This window comes from Drosophila nasuta, chromosome 4 (assembly GCF_023558535.2).
Source record: "Drosophila nasuta strain 15112-1781.00 chromosome 4, ASM2355853v1, whole genome shotgun sequence".
NCBI classification, from domain to species: Eukaryota; Metazoa; Arthropoda; class Insecta; order Diptera; family Drosophilidae; genus Drosophila; species Drosophila nasuta.
In genome coordinates, this window is record NC_083458.1 from 1,748,808 (window position 1) to 1,770,501 (window position 21,694).

General features: G+C 38.4%; 1 protein-coding gene across 1 annotated transcript in view; it reads left to right on the top strand.

Moving 5' to 3' along the window:
• The window catches only part of LOC132794932 (twitchin), a 63,314-nt gene extending 41,772 nt beyond the window's left edge, over positions 1 to 21,542 (top strand). Inside the window, 13 exon segments of the mRNA XM_060805251.1 lie at positions 268 to 549; positions 633 to 932; positions 1,231 to 10,695; positions 11,314 to 12,179; positions 12,181 to 12,293; positions 13,666 to 14,007; positions 14,189 to 15,231; positions 17,664 to 17,720; positions 18,524 to 18,645; positions 18,707 to 18,839; positions 19,445 to 19,545; positions 19,547 to 19,748; positions 20,341 to 21,542. Coding sequence (XP_060661234.1) covers positions 268 to 549; positions 633 to 932; positions 1,231 to 10,695; positions 11,314 to 12,179; positions 12,181 to 12,293; positions 13,666 to 14,007; positions 14,189 to 15,231; positions 17,664 to 17,720; positions 18,524 to 18,645; positions 18,707 to 18,839; positions 19,445 to 19,545; positions 19,547 to 19,748; positions 20,341 to 20,978 — 13,664 coding nt within the window. The 3' untranslated portion in view covers positions 20,979 to 21,542.
• Positions 21,543 to 21,694: the final 152 nt, after the last annotated feature.

Consider the following 21,694-nt stretch of genomic DNA (forward strand, 5'->3'; position numbering starts at 1 on the left):
ACTTACAAATTTCACCTGTACAAGAATCAACCTAAGCAAATCAACAGAAACAAGATCTAAATAAAAATGTGAACAACTGTACATCAACACATTTAAGCGAATGAATAGAAAGGAATTATGAATTTAAAATTATTCTGTTCGTTAGCTAAGTACTCAAGAGTAGAATTTTGAGTCACCCCTTTAGTTTTAAAAGTTATTATTACCTATAATCATATTGAATGGAATGTCCTGTGTGTATTAATTTAATTTTATTTTAATTTTACCCAGTTGCACCCAAAATTGATCGCCGCAATATTCGCACGTATAATGTGAAAGGTGGTGAGCCAATATTCTTGGATATTAACGTTAGCGGCGAACCAGCTCCCGAAATAAGTTGGACTCAAAATGGCAAAACAATAAGTCCCACATCTGTATGCCACATCGAAAACGTGCCTTACAATACGAAATATATAAACAATAACCCAGAACGCAAAGACACAGGGCTTTATAAAATTGTTGCTCATAACCTTTATGGGCAAGACCAAGTCGAATTTCAAATAAATATAATAAGTAAGTATTTAATTCGCGAATGCTACTGGAGTATGCGGGGTTTGTCATGTGAATCAATACTAACGATCGACTGTTCATTTCAGCAAAGCCAAGTAAACCTGAAGGTCCCTTGGAAGTATCTGACGTTCACAAGGACGGCTGCAAACTGAAGTGGAAAAAACCAAAGGATGACGGCGGCGAACCAATCGATAGTTATTTGGTCGAAAAATACGATCCTGATACTGGCATTTGGTTACCTGTGGGTAAGACCGATATACCTGAAATTAATGTGGATGGATTGATACCTGGTCAAGAGTACAAGTTCCGTGTGAAAGCCGTTAACAAAGAAGGCGAATCTGAGCCATTGGAGACTTTAGGCTCAATCATCGCTAAAGATCCATTCAGTGAGTATTGTATTTTCATTTAAAGTTAAACTTAAGTTAAAATAATATGACAATGAAGTTTTATTGTAATAAAAAAAAATAATTTGAAAAATATAAAACCATAAGTTCCCAAGATTTAGTTGTTAAAACATATTTTTGCTATCGTTCAATTGAAAAAAGATTATTTGTAAATTGAAAAAGATCTATTCCCTAAACAATAACGTATTGTAGATTTTTTTCTTATATATGATTTCTGACAATAACATCCAATTTTGTTATGCTAGAGACTATAAAATCATATTTACTGTCATCTGTTTAGCTACACCATCGAAACCAGGAGCACCAGAACCTACAGATTGGACTGCAAATAAGGTGGAATTGGCGTGGACAGAACCAGCTACTGATGGCGGCTCACCAATAACCGGGTACATTATTGAAGTCAAGGATAAATATAGTCCACTATGGGAAAAAGCACTCGAGACAGACATTGCAACTCCAGTTGCAACCATCAATGGATTAATTGAAGGCAATGAATATCAATTCCGCGTAATTGCGCTTAACAAGGGCGGACAATCCGAGCCATCGGAAGCAAGCAAAACATTTGTAGCTAAACCACGGTATTTGGCTCCTAAAATCGACCGCAGAAATCTGCGAGATATAACTATATCAGCGGGAACTGCTCTCAAATTTGATGCAAATATTATTGGCGAGCCAGCACCGAAAGTAAATTGGAAATTTTCGGATTATCCACTGCAATCTGGTAAAAACGTTACAATTGAAACTCCCGACTATTTTACAAAATTAGTGATACGTCCGACACATCGCGCCGACTCTGGCGAGTATTTAGTTACGGCTACAAATAGTTCGGGTAAAGACAGTGTGTTAATTAACGTGAACATAACGGATAAACCAACTCCACCCAATGGACCGCTTCAGATATCGGATATTCACAAGGAAGGGTGTCACTTGAAATGGAAGCGCCCCAATGATGATGGTGGTACCCCCATAGAATATTTTCAAATCGATAAGTTAGATCCGGAAACTGGAAATTGGACACCTTGTGCTCGTTCTTCCGAGCCACAAGCCGATGTTAATGGTCTAACACCTGGTAGTGAGTATAAGTTCAGAGTATCTGCTGTAAATGCCGAGGGTGAATCCGCTCCCTTAGTTGGTGACGAATCCATTATTGCTAAAAATCCATTTGATGAGCCCGACAAGCCTGAGAATCTTCGTGCTGTCGATTGGGATAAGGATCACATTGATTTAGCCTGGACTCCGCCGTTAAATGATGGTGGTTCTCCTATAATTGGCTACCTTGTAGAAAAAAAAGATAAGTATGGCAAGTGGGAGAAAGCATTGGAAGTTCCAGCTGATCAATGTAAAGCTACTGTACCCGATTTAATCGAGGGTCAAGCCTATGAGTTCCGCGTCAGCGCTATTAATGCTGCCGGCCCTGGGGAACCGTCGAATACCACAGGCCCAATTATCGCCAAATCACGCAACAAGCCACCCGTCATTGACCGCAGTAGTTTAATTGAGGTTCGCATTAAAGCGGGTCAAGCGTTTGGTTTTGATTGCAAGGTCTCGGGCGAGCCAGTCCCAAAAACTAAATGGCTACTAAAAAAGAAGGAAGTCTATACGAAAGACAACGCAAAGGTCACTCATTTGGAGTACAATACTAAACTTAAGATAACAAATGCAACACGCTCTGACTCCGGTTTATACACAGTGCATGCAGAGAATATTAACGGTGAGGATAGTGCTGACGTTAAGGTCATCATTATTGATAAGCCATCGCCACCCAATGGACCGCTTAAGGTGGAAAATGTACATGCCAATGGTTGCACTTTGAAATGGAGTCCACCCGACGATGACGGAGGTCAGCCCATTGACAGTTACATTGTTGAGAAATTCGATGAAGCAACTGGACGTTGGGTGCCGGCTGGAGAAACAGATGGACCTAAGACAAATCTGGACGTTAAAGACTTGATACCAGGACACAAATATAAGTTTAGAGTGCGTGCTAAGAACCGTCAAGGCACATCAGATCCACTAACTACACCCCATTCAACTGAAGCTAAGAATCCTTACGATGAACCAACTAAACCAGGCACCCCTTCAATTAAAGATTTTGATAAAAACTTTGTTGATTTGGAGTGGGAGAGGCCAAACAGCGATGGCGGCTCCCCAATTAGTGGTTATATTATTGAGAAGCGTGATAAATATGCACCGGATTGGGAAACATGCGCAGAGATTGAAGGCGATGTTACCAGCGGTCATGTACCTGAATTAATTGAGGGCGTTAAATATGAATTCCGTGTGCGAGCTGTAAACAAAGCTGGGGCAAGTACGCCAAGTGATCCAACAGCGCCTCATTTGGCACGCGCGAAAAATTTGCCCCCGAAAATCGATAGGAGTTTTATGGCAGATATTAAGGTACGAGCTGGCAATGTTGTTGAATTCGATGTACCGGTCAGTGGAGAGCCAATACCAAGCAAGGACTGGTCGCATGACGATAATATTGTCATTAATACGGATCGCGTGAAAATTTCAATTTTTGATGATCGTACAAAATTACGCATTCTTGACGCCAAACGGATTGATACGGGAACATACACGCTACTGGCGCGCAACCATAACGGTGTGGATAAGCATTCGGTTAAAGTGACGGTTCTGGATGTTCCCAGCGTACCAGAAGGACCTCTACGTGGCGATGACGCTACGAAGAACTCTATCGTATTACGATGGCGACCACCCAAAGATGATGGTGGCTCAGAGATCACTCATTATATTGTAGAAAAAATGGATAATGATGCGATGCGTTGGGTTCCAGTCGGCGAATGTTCTGGCAACGAGTTACGTGCCGAGAATCTTATCGAAAATCATGATTACAATTTTAGAGTACGGGCTGTCAACAAATTGGGCCAATCACATCCACTGACAACATCACAAGCCATTACAGCCAAAGACCCATTCACGCGTCCTGATAAACCAGGACAGCCTCAGGCTGTGGATTGGGGCAAGACCTTTGTTGATTTAGAGTGGGCAACGCCAAAACGTGATGGAGGCGCGCCAATCACTTCTTATATTATTGAAAAGCGTCCAAAGTTTGGACAATGGGAAAATGCTTTGGTTGTGTTAGGTAATGAACTCAAAGCTCACATCCCTGACTTGACTGAGGGAGGTGAGTATGAATTCCGTGTCATTGCAGTAAATCGTGGCGGTTCAAGCGATCCCTCAGATCCGTCTGGCACTGTGATTTGTAAGCCACGCTTCCTCGCGCCATATTTCGATGCATCTCTATTAAATGACATTACCGTGCACGCTGGAAAACGCTTGGGTTGGACTCTTCCCATTGAAGCATCACCTAGGCCGAGCATTAAATGGCTTTTTAATGGCAAGGAAGTGCTCGGTAAATCAAATCTCTTCCAAAATGAACTGACTTTTGAGATATCATCGGCACGTCGCAGCGATGAGGGACGATATACTTTGATATTGAAAAATGAACATGGTTCGTTTGATGCATCGGCTCATGCTACTGTACTAGATCGCCCATCTCCTCCAAAGGGTCCTCTTGATATATCGAAAGTTTCTCGGGATGGCTGCCACTTGGCCTGGCATGTACCAGACGATGATGGCGGGTCTCCTATACTACATTACATAATCGAAAAGATGGATCTGTCCCGCGGCACTTGGTCCGATGCCGGTATGAGCACTCATCCTGTTCATGATGTCATACGTCTGATCCACAACAAGGAATATTTATTCCGCGTGAAAGCGGTCAATGCTATTGGAGAATCGGAACCATTGGAGCTCGCCAAGAGCATTATAGCTAAAAACGAATTTGATGAACCAGACGCTCCTGGAAAGCCACTTGTTACCGATTGGGATCGCGATCATGTCGACCTACAATGGACACCACCGAAATCTGATGGCGGTGCCCCACTCTCTGAATACATCGTTCAAAAGAAGCAAAAGGGTAGCCCTTACTGGGCGAATGTTTTACATGTCCCTGGAAACAAAACAAACGCCACAGTTCCCGAACTTGTTGAGGGACAAGAATACGAATTTAGAGTGATTGCCGTTAATCAGGCTGGGCAGTCTGAGCCGTCAGAGCCAACAGATCCCATCATGGCCAAGCCTCGTTATTTGGCGCCAAAGATCATCACGCCCCTTAACGAGGTCCGCATTAAAGCTGGACTTATTTTTCACGTGGATATTGATTTTATTGGCGAGCCTGCTCCTGAAGCTATTTGGACGCATAAATGTAATCAATTAAAATCAAATGAGCGTTCGACAATTACTGCAATTGGACACCATACTGTTGTGCACACTGTAAATTGTCAACGTTCAGATTCCGGTATCTATCATTTACTTTTGCGGAATGATTCAGGCATTGATGAGGGAAGCTTTGAATTGATTGTACTCGATCGACCCGGACCACCAGAAGGTCCGTTGGTGTATGAAGAAATCACTTCAAATTCCGTCACAGTATCATGGAAGCCACCCAAAGACAATGGCGGCTCCGAAATTTCGGCATACGTTATTGAAAAACGCGATTTAACGCATGGTGGAGGCTGGGTTCCAGCTGTGAATTATGTGAACGCAAAGTACAATCATGCGATTGTTCCTCGTTTGCTCGAGGGAACTAAATACGAGTTTAGAGTTATGGCTGAAAATCTGCAGGGTCGATCTGATCCCTTAACATCCGAGCAGCCTGTGATTGCTAAAAATCAATACACTGTACCAGGAGCACCGGGTAAACCTGATTTAATTGACAGTGACAAGGATCATATCGCTATTAAATGGAAGCAACCGATTAGCAATGGTGGCTCGCCGATATTAGGTTACGTCATTGAACGACGTGAGGTCAGTACGGGCCGTTGGTTAAAGATCAATGGTGAACCAGTGCCAACCACCGAATATACCGATAATCGCATAACACCAAATCATCAATATCAGTATCGCATATCGGCAGTCAATGCAGCCGGCAATAGCAAACCTTCTGAGCCATCAGCAACACTTACGGCCCGCCCTATGCGCGAGAAGCCAAAACTTTATTTGGATGGCTTGGTTGGCAGACGTGTTAAGGTACGCGCTGGCGAACCAGTAAATATCAACATACCCATTTCTGGAGCACCAACGCCGTCAATTGAATGGATGCGTGGTGATCTAAAATTGTCGGAGTCAAAGAAAATCTCTTGCGATACAAATTCAGAAAGAACTATTTTCCGTATAGATGATTCTGCTCGAGAAGATGCTGGAATTTATAAATTGAGTGCCAAAAATGAATTTGGTCAGGATTCAGCTGATATTGAAATTATTGTTGTGGACAAACCATCGCCTCCTGTGGGACCACTTAACTACACGGAAACTGCTCCTGATCATATCTCACTACAATGGAATCCTCCCAAAGATAATGGTGGTAGCGATATAACTGGCTATATTATTGAGTTCAGTGAGTTTGGTGTTGGCAATTGGAAACCCGTGCCGGGATATTGCCCCAAAACCAATTATTGTTGCAAGGGACTCATAGAAGGCAAGAAATATGTGTTCCGCGTACGTGCTGAGAATATTCATGGTATCTCCGACGCATTGGAAGGTAAGCCAGTTGTGGCCAAATCACCATTTGATCCGCCTGGTGAGCCATCACAACCCCAAATTGTTGCATACACTCCGAACTCAGCTTCATTGGAATGGCATCCTCCAGATTATTGTGGAGGAAAACCGATTTCAGGTTACATTGTTGAGCGGCGAGAGCGAGGCGGTGAGTGGCTCAAATGCAATAATTATCCTACACCAAATACCAGCTATACCGTGCCCGATCTACGTGATGGTTGTCGCTACGAGTTCCGTGTGACAGCCGTAAATGATGCTGGCCCAGGAAAACCATCGAAGCCATCAGAACCAGTGACAGCGGAGCTACAACGCTATCGTCCTGATGCTCCAGAACCACCAAAAGCCGATCGCATCACAAAAGACAGCGTTACACTTTCATGGCGCCCTCCACGTAATGATGGCAAGTCGAAAGTCAAGGGCTATCACGTTGAAGTGCGTCCAAAGAACTCCAAAGAATGGCGTCCCGTTAATGAATTACCAATCAATGCAAATGTTTTTACTGTTCCTAATTTGAAAGAAGGCGAAGAATATTCATTCCGAATTATTGCTGAAAATGATGTTGGTCGCTCGGAACCCTCAAAACCATCGCAGCCTATCACAATCATGGAGCAACCTAATAAACCATGCATGGATTTGGGTGGTGTACGCGACATTACTTGTAGGGCCGGCGATGATTTTAGCATTCATGTGCCATATGTGGCATTCCCGAAACCAAATGCTTTCTGGTACTCAAATGATACTGTAATTGATGATGTGCTAGATCATCGTGTGCATCAACGTTTAACAGATGATGCGGCTTCATTTGTTGTCAAGAATTCCAAACGCTCCGATTCAGGCCAATACCGTTTACAGCTGAAGAATCCTTCAGGGTTCGATACGGCCACAATAAATGTGAAAGTTTTGGATAGACCGGGCCCACCACATAATTTGCGTGCTGATGAATTTGCTGGGGACTCCTTAACCCTTTATTGGAATCCTCCGAAAGATGATGGTGGTTCACCAGTGCAAAATTATATAATAGAAAAGAAAGAGGCTCGTTCCTCCACTTGGTCTAAGGTGAGCAGTTATTGCACCGTGCCTTTTGTACGAATTCGCAATCTTGTAATTAATAAAGAGTATGAATTCCGCGTGTTTGCTGAGAATAAATATGGTACATCGGAAGCAGCAATTACAACAGAACCAATACGTGCTCGCCATCCATTTGATGTACCAAATGCACCTGGTATTCCCCGAGGCATTGATTCTAGCGAGGATAGCATTACTATTGCCTGGTCTAAGCCCAAGCATGATGGTGGTTCTCCGATTACTGGATACGTAATCGAAAAGCGCTTGTTAAGTGAAGAGAAATGGACAAAGGCAATGCATAATCTATGTCCGGATTTAACGTGCAAGGTGCCCAATTTAATAGAGAATGCAGAGTACGAATTCCGTGTAGCGGCTGTTAATGCTGCTGGACAATCCCCGTATAGCGCATCCAGTGATTTAATTTATTGCCGCCGACCACCGCACGCACCAAAGATCACTTCCGATTTATCTATACGGGATCTCACTGTGATTGCTGGAGAAGAATTCCACATTACTGTGCCATATCACTCAAATCCAAGGGCTGTACCGAATTGGAGTATTAATGGAATTGATGTTGTTCAGGATGAACGCGTTAAATTTGAAACAGATGATTACAGCTCGATATATAGAAATGTAAGTGCCAAACGATCGGAAACTGGTTCATATACAATTACATTAAGCAATACTAAGGGTTCGGACACGGCATCTTGCCATGTGACTGTGGTAGATCGTCCTGGCCCACCACAAGGACCATTAAATGCTTATGATATTACACCGGATACGTGTACGTTAGCTTGGAAGACTCCTTTAGATGATGGTGGGTCGCCCATTACTAACTATGTTGTAGAGAAGTTAGACACGAGTGGCACTTGGGTAAAAGTCAGTAGTTTTGTTCGTAACACGCACTACGATCTAATGGGCCTGGAACCCAATCATAAATACAATTTCCGAGTGCGTGCTGAGAATCAATATGGCCTGTCTGATCCACTGGATTTGTCCGAGCCGATAACAGCCAAACATCAATTTACTGTGCCTGATGAACCTGGACAACCCAAAGTCATAGACTGGGACTCAGGCAATGTGACTTTGATCTGGACACGTCCAACAAGTGATGGTGGCTCTCGTATTCAAGGCTATCAAATTGAATACAGAGATGTTGTGAACGACTCTTCATGGAATACTTATGAGTTCCTCATCAAGGATACCAAATATCAACTATATAATTTGATCAATGGCAATGAATATGAATTCCGTATCAAGGCAAGAAACGTCGCTGGTCTTAGCAAACCGTCGCAACCATCAATGAGATTCAAACTTAAGGGTAAATTTAATGTGCCTGCGGCACCAGGGACTCCACAAGTGACGAAAGTTGGCAAAAATTATGTCGATTTGAAGTGGGAAAAACCAATAAATGATGGAGGATCTCGCATCACCGGTTACATAATCGAGAGACGAGATATTGGTGGTGCAGTTTGGGTTAAGTGTAATGATTATAATGTGCTAGATACCGAATTTACAGTCATTAATCTTATCGAAATGGGCGATTATGAGTTCCGCGTATTTGCTGTTAATGCAGCTGGTCGTTCTGAACCCAGTTTATGCACCATGCCCATTAAGGTGTGCGAAATTTTGGGCGGCGAGAAACCTGATTGGATTAAACGCTTACAAAACCGAGTCGCACCTTGCGGTAAAGATTTTACTTTGGAATGCGCAGCATCGGGTAAACCAATACCTACTGCCCGTTGGCTACGCAATGGCAAAGAAATCCAAATGGGCGGAGGACATATCTCAAGCGATAGCAAGGATGGCGTATTTAGATTACACTTATCTAATGTACAAGCTAATGATGATGGGGATTACACTTGTGAAGCCATCAATTCTTTAGGATTTGTACATACCTCTGGTTATCTAAAAGTGGGCTCGCCACCTATTATCAATAGATGTCCCAATGAACTGTATTTACCAGAGGGCGATAATAACAAATTTAAAGTTTATTATTCTGGAGATCAGCCGATGTCAGTGAGACTAACGTGCAATAATGAGCCCATAATTGATTCAGGCGATAATTCACATTTTAGACTTAACATCTTCGATGATTATATTGCCATTTGTATCAGGGATATTGTGAAAAACGATGCAGGTCAATATCAAATTGAATTATCTAATGATTCTGGCAATGCAAACGCGAATTTTAATGTTTTTATTACTGGTCTTCCTTCAATACCAACTGGTCCTTTGGGAATATCTCACATTAATAAGCACTCTTGTACATTGGCTTGGCGTCCACCTAGTTATGATGGCGGACTAAAAATTACTCACTATGTGGTGGAACGCAAGGATCTTACTTCACCTCATTGGATTACAGTATCGAGCTCATGCAAGGATTTGTCGTTCAATGTGCAAGGTCTGCTCGAGAATCAAGAATATATATTCCGAGTGATGGCTGTTAACGAGAATGGTATGGGTTTGCCATTGGAAGGCTTAAATCCGATACGCGCCAAGGCTCCAGTTGATCCACCTTCACCGCCCGGCATTCCACAAATTACCGAAATCGGCGGAGACTTTGTTCACTTGGAATGGACCAAGCCCGAATTCGATGGCGGTGCCCATATCCAAGGCTATTGGATTGACAAACGCGAAATTGGCAGCGATACTTGGCAACGAGTTAATCCAATCATATGTCTACCCAATCAAATTAACTGCCACAATCTAATTGAGAGTCGTCAGTATGAATTCCGAGTTATAGCGCAAAATATTGCCGGGCTTTCAAAGGAATCATCTGCATCGCAGACCGTTAAAATTATCGATCCAAAGGCGGCAACGCCACCCATTATTGAGAAACCACTGCGCGATGCACATTGCATTCAAAATCACAATGCGCAGTTCACGTGCACCATAACTGGTGTACCTAGACCAACTATATCCTGGTTTAAGGGCGCCAGGGAAATAACAAATGGAGCTCGATATCGCATCTATTCAGAAGGGGACAGTCATTTCCTCAATATTAACGATATTTTTGGTGAAGATGCCGACGAATATGTTTGCCGTGCTGTTAACAAAGCTGGTGCCAAGTCCACACGTGCTGCACTCGCAATTATGAGTAAGTAAACATTTTAGCTATCTCGAATCGCGCATTAAAAATGGTACAAAAATACCAAATATATATGCTCTTGCCACACACACGCCACTTTGACTTGAACTCCATTACTATTTTGTAAACAAATAGTGAAGTGAATAGACCCCTGCCCTGAGTGTCTTGGCTCGAAATGCGATTGTCTAAAAGAATTCAATGAAATCGAAATCCCAAAAATATGATTGGTTCTTATGATGTGTCCCCAGTAGAAAACTTAAAAAGTGCAACAATAGTTTCAATTAGTAGTATTAATTTATTTTTGTGTACAGTATTAATGAATCTTCCTCTTCTTACTATTATGAAAAACATAAATTACAAAAGATCTATTTAGTAGTAAATTATTATTTTCTATTTTTATCGAAGCTTTTCGTAGACATACACAACAATTTGCTTAAAATTTATTTTCATGCTTAAAGATTAAATACATACATATTTATTCATAGAAAAAGCTACATGAAAATATAGACATTTTAAAAATTATGATTTAAAATTCTCGGTATTTAATATTTTTTTTTTTTAATTTTTGTTATTTTTTTTTTCTACTGATGGTGTAATAAATTTCTAACGAATTATCTGTATTTCAAGCTGCCCCTAAACTAAATGTGCCACCAAGATTTAGAGATACTGCCTACTTCGATAAGGGTGAAAATGTTGTTATCAAAATACCTTTCACCGGTTTTCCCAAGCCTCGCATACATTGGGTTCGGGAAGGAGAATGTATCGAATCTGGCGGTCACTACAATGTTGAAGTGAAGGATCGTCACGCTGTGCTGACAATACGCGACGGCTCTCGCCTCGATTCAGGGCCATATCGAATTACAGCTGAGAATGAACTTGGCGTCGATGTCGCCAACATCCAAGTGCAAATCAGTGATAGGCCAGATCCGCCACGTTTCCCGTTGGTGGAAAGTATCGGGACTGATTCGCTGTCTCTAAGTTGGAAACAACCTGTTTGGGATGGCGGTAGCGACATTACAAACTACCTGGTAGAACGCCGCGAGCATCCATTGTCTTCGTGGATACGTGTGGGTAACACACGCTTTACTTCAATGGCTGTCAGTGGCTTAAGCCCAGGCAAGGAGTATGATTTTCGTATTTTTGCCGATAACGTTTATGGACGTTCGGATTCATCGGAAATAAGCACTTTGATCAAAACGAAAGATGCAACTAAGAAGAAGCCAACAGAACGCAAATGGGAGTTGGATGCGAATGGCAAGAGAATTCGTGGCAAGGCCGATGGACCTATTAAGGATTACGATTCTTATGTATTCGATATTTATTCAAAGTTTGTTCCACAGCCCGTGGAAATATCACAAACTAGTGTTTATGATAAATACGATATTCTAGAGGAAATCGGAACTGGAGCGTTTGGTGTTGTCCATCGATGCCGTGAGCGCAGCACTGGCAATATTTTTGCAGCAAAATTCATACCTGTATCGCATTCCGTCGAAAAAAGAGTTGATTCGCCGAGAGATTGATATTATGAATCAGCTGCATCATCAAAAACTTATCAACTTACATGACGCTTTCGAAGATGATGATGAAATGGTACTCATTCTGGAATTGTAAGTAGAAAATATCTTAAAAAATTGTTTCGATCGACTCCGCATAATAGATATTATGGTAAAATTATATTATGGTAAAATTAACAATAAATATCCCTCATGTTAAATACAATTCCTGCTGGGACAAAGTTATAACACATAGTTATAAATATTAACAACAATCAGAAGGTACCATGTTTGACCCCATAAAGACTTCATATTTTTGATTCTTGGTATATTTTTGATACTTTTATATAGTTTATAGCGATATACCAATTATATATATCTAGTAGTCTTAAGCATCTCACACACGATGCAAACAATTTGCGGCAAGTTGAAAAATAATTTGCAATTTGTTTTTGTTTTGCAAGTTCTTCTTCAAATTTGATTACAGCAATCAACTTGCTGCATTTTTTTATACCCGCTACCCATAGGGTAGAAGGGTATTATAACTTTGTGCCGGCAGGAAATGTATGTAACAGGTAGAAGGAGGCATCTCCGACCCTATAAAGTATATATATTCTTGATCAGCGTCAACAGCCGAGACGATATAGCCATGTCCGTCTGTCCGTCCGTCCGTATGAACACCTAGATCTCAGAGACTATAAGAGATAGAGCTATAATTTCGACAGCATTTGTTATGTTTGCACGCAGATTAAGTTTGTTTCACTTCCGCCTCCGCAAATAAAAAAATCGAATAACAAGTGTAATTTTAAAGCTAGAGCTACGAATTTTGGTATATACAATAATTACTGTAGTAGTTATGATTCCTGAAATTTGGTTGCGATCAGATAAAAATTGTGGAAGTTATTAAAGAAATACTTTTGTATGGGCAAAAACGCCTACTTACTAGGGGTCTGAGTTGCTTTGGCCGACAATCTGGCACATTGTGCCGTTTATGGTATATTTTGAATGGTGTACTATATCGATATACCAAACATACCATTTGGTATATTTTTAGTATTTCTTAGTATTTTCGGTATATTTTGAAAATGATACCGCAATATTTTGCCTTTATTAAAAATGGGTAGCGGGTATCTCACAGTCGAGCACACTCGACTGTAACTTTCTTACTTGTTTTTTTCATCGTGTGTACCAAGCCTTAGGGATGCTTTAGTATTTCTTCCGAATATTAATTTGCTGTATATTTTTTTAGATCCAAAATCATATATATCATAATTCGAAAATATATATACAATTAATATATAATTATACAAATGTTTGCACGCAGATCAAGTTTGTTTTAAAATTTTGCATAACAAGCTTAATTTCAAAGCTAGATCGAATTTTGGTGTATACAATAATAACAATAGTAATTATGATTCCTGAAAATTTGACTGATTTAGTCAAAATTATTATGTACATACTTAACAAATATTTTTTTATTGACTAGTTTATCCGGTGGTGAACTCTTTGAGCGCATTACGGCTGAAGGCTATGTGATGACCGAAGCTGAAGTTATCAACTATATGCGACAAATATGTGAAGGCATCCGGCACATGCATGAGAAGAACATTATTCACTTGGATATTAAGCCTGAGAATATAATGTGTCAGACTCGTAGTAGCACATGTGTTAAGCTCATTGATTTCGGATTAGCCACACGATTGGATCCAAATGAAATGGTAAAAATCACGACGGGAACAGCTGAATTTGCTGCTCCGGAAATTGTCAACAGAGAACCCGTTGGCTTCTATACTGATATGTGGGCCACCGGAGTACTTGCCTACGTTCTGTAAGTTGATTTGAAAATAATACTTGAAAACAGCTCTTAACCTTTAGGTACCGCTTTTAACCATAATTGGATTAAAAATCTATTATTTAAGTATAAGTTTGCAGTCTAAGGATGCAAAAAACTGAGACCCTCTAAAGGCGGTCAAGTATTTAAATTCACCACTTTTGCTTTTTTAATACAGATTAAGTGGACTTTCTCCATTTGCTGGAGATAATGATGTGCAAACACTGAAAAATGTGAAGGCATGTGATTGGGACTTTGATAAGGAAGCATTCAAACATATTTCCGAAGAGGGCAAAGATTTTATAAGGAAACTTCTTCTTGCCAACAAAGAGAAACGAATGACCGCGCACGAATGCCTGTTGCATCCCTGGCTGACGGGAGATCATAGTGAATTAAAACAAAAAATTGCACGCGATCGTTACCTCGCATATCGAGAGAGACTAAGACAAAAATATGCCGATTTCGAAAAATACTTACTGCCAATTGGACGATTATCCGAATATTCATCATTGCGCAAATTACTCATGGAGAAATACAAGATACACGAAGCGGTCTTTGATCGAAGACAAGCTGCTCCACGATTTGTCATTCGACCATCTTCTCAATTTTGTTATGAGGGTCAAAGCGTTAAGTTTTATTGCCGATGCATTGCAATTGCTACCCCTACATTAACGTGGTCGCACAACAATATTGAGTTGCGGCAGAGCGTTAAATTTATGAAAAGATATGCTGGTGATGATTATTACTTTATCATAAATCGAGTTAAACTCGAGGACCGAGGGGAATATATCATTAGAGCCGAAAATCATTATGGCTCACGCGAGGAAGTCGTTTTCCTCAATGTCCATCCCCTGCCAAAAGAACAGCCCAGATATCGAATTGAATCGACGCCGGTTCGTCGCCGTGAACCATTGCCTTACACATTCTGGCAGGAAGAATCCGAGTCGGCACCCAGTTTTACATTCCTTTTACGTCCACGCGTAATGCAAGCTCGTGACACATGTAAGCTTCTTTGTTGCCTCAGTGGTAAACCAGTTCCTACCGTCAAATGGTATAAGGATGGGCGTGAATTAAGTAAATACGAGTACGCCATGACCCATTCAGATGGTGTTGTCACAATGGAAATAATTGATTGCAAGCCTTCGGACTCCGGCAAATATAGTTGCAAAGCAACTAATTGCCATGGGACTGACGAAACTGAGTGTGTTGTTATAGTTGAAGGTAAGACGACTAATCCGTTTTTTAATTTTTAGTTGTTAGATGTTAATATATGGAAGTTTTTTATTCTACACTCTTATTAATATTATTTAGTAAATTAATTGTTAATTTGAAGATTCTTTTCGTAAGATGTTGCACTTAATCAAAAGTTTTCAATATTTTTGGGTAATAAATCATTAATATCGCTTAATAGTGCTGCTTAACCAAATGTTCCAATCGAAGGTATTATTTTGAATGTGTTTTTAGTATTTTAGAAAAATATAAACGGTATCACAGAAGAGGTACTTTAATACCCGATACTGATTATTGATATTTATAAAAAAAAAACTGTTGGAGTCCTGCTACATATTCCGTATGTACGTTATAACTGGATAAATTCAATTGTGTACTTTGCAGATTTTTTTTTGTTATTTATTAACAATTAATTAATATTAAATTAACAGACAACAGTTTTCCAATGAGCCGTGCTATTATATATAACATACATTATAATAGCTACATGAATTGTTTTTCGTCTTGAGCGCAGTTCCCAGATGCGTAAAATCGTTTTTTTCCGAGCAACTCCATAGCGTTTTCATAGTGTTACATCTTTATCCACATTTTTGTATACCCGCAACCCATAGGGTAGAAGGGTATTATAACTTTGTGCCGGCAGGAAATGTATCCAACAGGTAGAAGGAGGCTTCTCCGACCCTATAAGGTATATATATTCTTGATCAGCATCAACAGCCCAGACGATGTAGCCATGTCCGTCTGTATAAACAGCTAGACCGCAGAGACTATAGCACTTGTTATGTTTGCACGTAGATAAAGTTTATTTTAAATTTGTCCACGCTCACTTTCGCCCTCGCAAATTGACAAAACTCGAATAACAAGCGTAATTTTAATGCTATATCGTATCGGCTGTTTCAATAATAAGTGCTAGGTAATGAATGCTATTTTATCTGGTGTCCATACATTTTTTAGTGATTTTGTTGTCAACATTTTCTATTATAGAAAATTTCTGAAAAATTCGACAATGGTTTTTAATATGTCGAGGTAGTGTGGCGAATATTTCGGTAATCAGCTGATTATTGCATTTTTAAATTTTTTAGCTCACAATTATTTGAAATTGTTTGCCATTCTTTCAAATGCAAAAAAATAGAGGAAAGGTTTAGAGAAAATAGCCGAACTGATCAAATTCACCACATTGATCTTTCCAAAACGAGTTCTTTAATATAATAAAAAACACAAATAAATATAGTCAACTAATAAATAAGATGTTAAATAAGGTATATAGACCAAAATACTTTTTAAATGCACCCAGTGTCGAATTGTTTAATAAATCGCTAATTTTCCGTTGATTTTATTTTATGTATGATATTGTTCTTTCTACATCCGTTTGTCTAAAAAACAGATGGTTGAATCGCATTATTCATGTTTTAGAGTTAAGGTTTAAGTAGGGTATCACTAACCATAAATACATACATATATAGATACTTTAACTCCTGAAGCAATACGTATCATTCGTCGAATGCTGCAATTAGAACCGAATTCGAACGCTGCACGCAACGTTCAGTCGTATGAGAGTTTTAAATAGTGTGTGCAAAAAAGAATTACGGCTTCATTAATTTAAAATTATAATTTAAAAACCAAATATGTATATGTACTTATTTTCGATCCGGAATCGGACTCGCACACCACTTGCAAACTATCAGCAGAGCCAACGCAGACCTTATTCAGGCGCCATTTAACTGCAAACATCTAAGACTCGACCAATTGCTGTCGTCTTCATCGTCGAGACTTGCGATGCAACTGCACGTTGCAAAACTTCACATGCATACACGTACCAATATAGATTGGCGAGCATGTATTGTAGATACATAGACAGCGCAAAAAATACGCTCGTGCTCATCGTTCCGCATTCGATCTACGAATGAACTGATTGTGTGACACGCTGCGCGCTGCGATAGAACTTCGAATTTCGAAATGAGCCAAAGAGACTCTGCGGTTTTAATCGCAGCGTTCGGATCTTCTGGGGTCGCAATAATGGGGATGCGAATGATATGTTTTTGCTTCAAGACATGAAGTATCTATGTATGTATTATATGGTTAGAGCTTACGCATTTAATTATTTCAAAATGTAGCTTATTATTTAGCATAAACTGATTTCTAATGGTTCATAAAAATTATACTATTACTGATTAAAGGTTGCTGACTTCTGCATTAATATTTATACATAAGTTCTAATTGCGCACTAAAAATTAAGGAGGTTATATGTTTTAACATGAGATATTTCTCGCAAATGCTAATACATATACCATCTCAATTTGAATGAAGTTGAAAAAAGTAATGTGCATGAAACTACTCCCATCTATTAAATTTAAATTTTAAAAAATGAGATTATGACTATATATATTTATCTATTATTTTTATTCAATACGAACTATTCATAGGAGAATGGGTAACGCCTGAGCAGGCTGAACTTGCTCACAATTTTCTATACTCAGGAGGTAATTTATATTTCTGGAATTTTTATTATTAAATACAAATACAGCATGAAACTACTTATAGATGTTATTAGTTTTCAGATATGCATGTAGAATATGTACTTGATTAAATTTCAGATATCACATTTTACTGAAAACAAATATTTACCAAATTTCATAATTACATAATTAATTTAAATATAAAGCTTTTCGTCCTGACTGGCACAGTATTTTATTGAGAAGACTTTACTTAATTTAGGACTTACCTTGACTTTTAATTTTGTTTTTGCAATATAGTAGGTATTTGCTACAAAAAACAAAACTTTTTTGGAATTAGAATAAAGTTAATAAAACCAATCAAAGACCTTAAATTATGTGTAAACATTTCATACAACAACATTTGTCATTCATTATGAGGGATGGTAAGAATTTAGGAATTTGAAAAATTACAGCCCTATTGATTTCAAATATTAAAACCGTTGTGTAGAAATAGCATACAGGGTAAACTAATCAGTTATATCAAACTTGTAAAAAGTATAAAAACAAAAATAAATGTCGATATTTCTTATCGGTGCAACCTCAACACCCATTTTAGCAAAGCTTACATATTAGTTTGTTCTTTGTACAAAAATACAAAATTAATATTAATAACATGTATTCAATATTCCTTGTGGATATAATTGATTAAATTCGCAATAATTATATGTGCATCTTATCTTTATCCTTTTTCCATCAAATTGAATGGTTACACAATTTCTATGTACTTTACCAAATATTAATATTACCAAATCATACATATCTCACTGAAATATTGATTATTTCCACAGATCGTAAGTACATTGAACAGCCCATCAAGCCATCCCCAGCACCAATTATCACAAACCGTCAATTTACATCATCAACCAGTAATGCGCAGACGGCGAGAACCAGCTTAACTTCTAATGGCAAGGTTGGTTTTTTGTAAAGATAAAACAAATATGTAAATGATTCGATTATTTCATAAATAACAGAGTGTCATCAGCACAAACAGTAGTTCCTCAACAACTCAGAATAGCATTTCAAGTAAGAAGAAATATGCAGCCAATTCCTTACAAGCGCCAGGCAGCCCATCTAGATCTCGAAGTGCCACCAAAGAGCTAATACGTAAGTATAGTCACTAATCGAAATAGTGCAATGCAAGACATAACTTTGCAAGACAAGTGAGTTCAAAATGTGTATCAGGAAAAGTGTGTGTATATAAAAAAAAAGTTAGATATGAAGACCATCAAAGACATACCAGAAGAAAAAGTTGGCGAAGTCTTAAACTCTCCTATCAGCAAAATACTAATTTTTCTAATCGATTTTTGGCTTGTGATGGGAAAGATGGAGACTTCACTTCCTTTATTTTTTATTATTTATATCTGCGACTGAAGAAATGTGAAAGAATATGTACTTTTTCGATCACTCTTTTCAAATAAACAATAATTTTGTAATCTAAAATAATCCGCTAGTCATGCCTAAACTAACATTGTGCATTTTTTACAAATTTTAGCTTTTGAGCTTTTGACGGACTGATATACAAAAATAATAAACCGAAAAAATACTAAATTACACTGAAGGATATATGTGGTATATCGATATTATGTGGAAAATATATCTTCGTGTATAAAATACCAAAGACATTAAGTCCCGACATCAGCAGCACTTTTTTTAACATACTTTAAATTAATTTATGGATCTATATTCTATATTCTTCTATATTAAAAAAGTTCCTCCGGATGACTCGTTAATGTGCAAGCCGGAGTTTACAAAGCCTCTTTTTGATTTGACTGTACACGATGGCGATGAATTAGTATTAAGTTGCCATGTAAAAAGGCGATCCAGAACCACAAATCACATGGTCCAAGAACGGCAAGACTATATCTTCCTCGGAAATAATGGACTTAAAGTATAAGAATGGTATTGCCACTCTTACCATTCATGAAATTTTTCCGGAAGATGAAGGCATTTTCACATGCACTGCAACAAATTCAATCAGTGCTGTCGAAACCAAATGCAAACTAAGCGTTAAACGTAAGTGATTGTTATTAAATAATAATAATGTTATTAACATAAATCACACAATATACAAGAAGTAGAAAGTTAAAAAATCCAAAATTAATATGTACATAAATAAGACAACAATTTATGAACTTTCATTTATTATATAAACAATGAATAATTTATTATATAAATAATGAATGAACATACTATTAATTTGCATTGTTTTTTAAAAAAAAAATTAATTTTTGTAATTAATCATAATTTCGATAGAAGACGTGTGTATCAAGCAGAATGAAATCAATTATCAATCGAAATTTTTTTCCAGCTTCCAAACATTAGTAGTATATTAAATAACTCGACCCAAATATATCTATACATAAGTGTTACTTATTTCCTACATCACTAAATGTACTTTTACACGACTTAATCCGAGTTATAAGTAGTAGAACACTTGTTTTATTCAAGATAAAACCAATTTTCAATACTTGTTTATGTTAATTAAAGGAGCAGCTCTGTACATCGGGAACTGTCCCTATATATAGATCGTCATAGATAGCAGCACCTTTCCTTTTTTGAGTTTATCATTATTATTAATAAGATTACTTTTCGTGGACATTTTCAGTTTTGGACAAAGTGTCGAGCAACCGTAAGGTACCGGTTGGAAGCGATAAACAACCCAAAATTGTAAGCCATTTGGAATCAAGATTTGTTAAAGATGGAGATGCAGTTACTCTGGCTTGTCGTATTATTGGCGCCAAACATTTTGACGTAGTATGGCTGCATAATAATAAGGAAATCAAACCCAGCAAGGATTTCCAATACACGAATGAGGCAAATATCTATCGCTTGCAGATCGCAGAAATATTTCCAGAGGATGGTGGTACTTACACATGTGAGGCGTTTAACGATGCTGGAGAAACTTTCAGCACATGTACCATAAATGTCGTCGTACCTGGTGACGAACCGAAGTCGCCAACTTTTATTAAATTTCCTATTTCTGTTTCTTTAACGGAAGGAGAGAAAGCTAATTTTGAATGTGAGCTCGACAGCGATCTGTCCAATCTGTCTTGGATGAAAGATGGCAAGCCTATTGATGAGTCGCATTCGAGATACTCATTCACCAAGGACAACAATCGTTATACGTTTACAATCATCAAATGCACATTAGATGATGTTGGCCAATATCAGACGAAGGCAATGGCTACGAAGGGTGAAAGCCTGTGTGCATTTTCGCTTAATGTGCAGAGCCCTGATACCTAAAGCACATGCAACTATTTAGACTGCTCATTATTTACTAAACATATCTCATCTAAATTTGAAACAAAATTAAATATCAAAAATCAATTATCAAAATGTAACCAACGATACAGATATTCTCTATCCTTCATTAGTGATTATAACTACAACCTCAATTACATTTGGACTGACAATAATACGAAGATCACCTATTATTTATAGAGATAAAAACAAAAATGTTTTGCTAATATTTAAATAATAGTAACATTTAGGCGAAATGTAATTTTTACATTTTATTGTATGATGTATTCTATGTACATTAATTGCTATGTACATTAATTGACAATTGACCATTCTACGAAAATTCTATAGCGGTCCAATCAAACTGTCGTTCGATCTGTGGCACTTATGCTGGCATCCTCACTTAAAATCTTCACTGCATAAGTTTCACATTTTAGTTGGCCATGATTTATTTTCTGCTATTTTCATATAATATTATTGCGATTAATTGAACCAAAAATAGATTACAATAAATCTGAAATATCGAAAATCGAAAAAAAATAAACGAATTGCAAATTTACAAGCTGGTTGTTATTTCAATGATTTAGCATCTAACTGCAGGCTGTTGTTCTTGCTAAAAAAAAAATTAATCTGGTTCCTCTTAACCCATGCTAGCAGGCCCTGCACATACTACCGAGATCATCGCTGACAAATCTCTCACTTAAGCGACAATTGCTTTA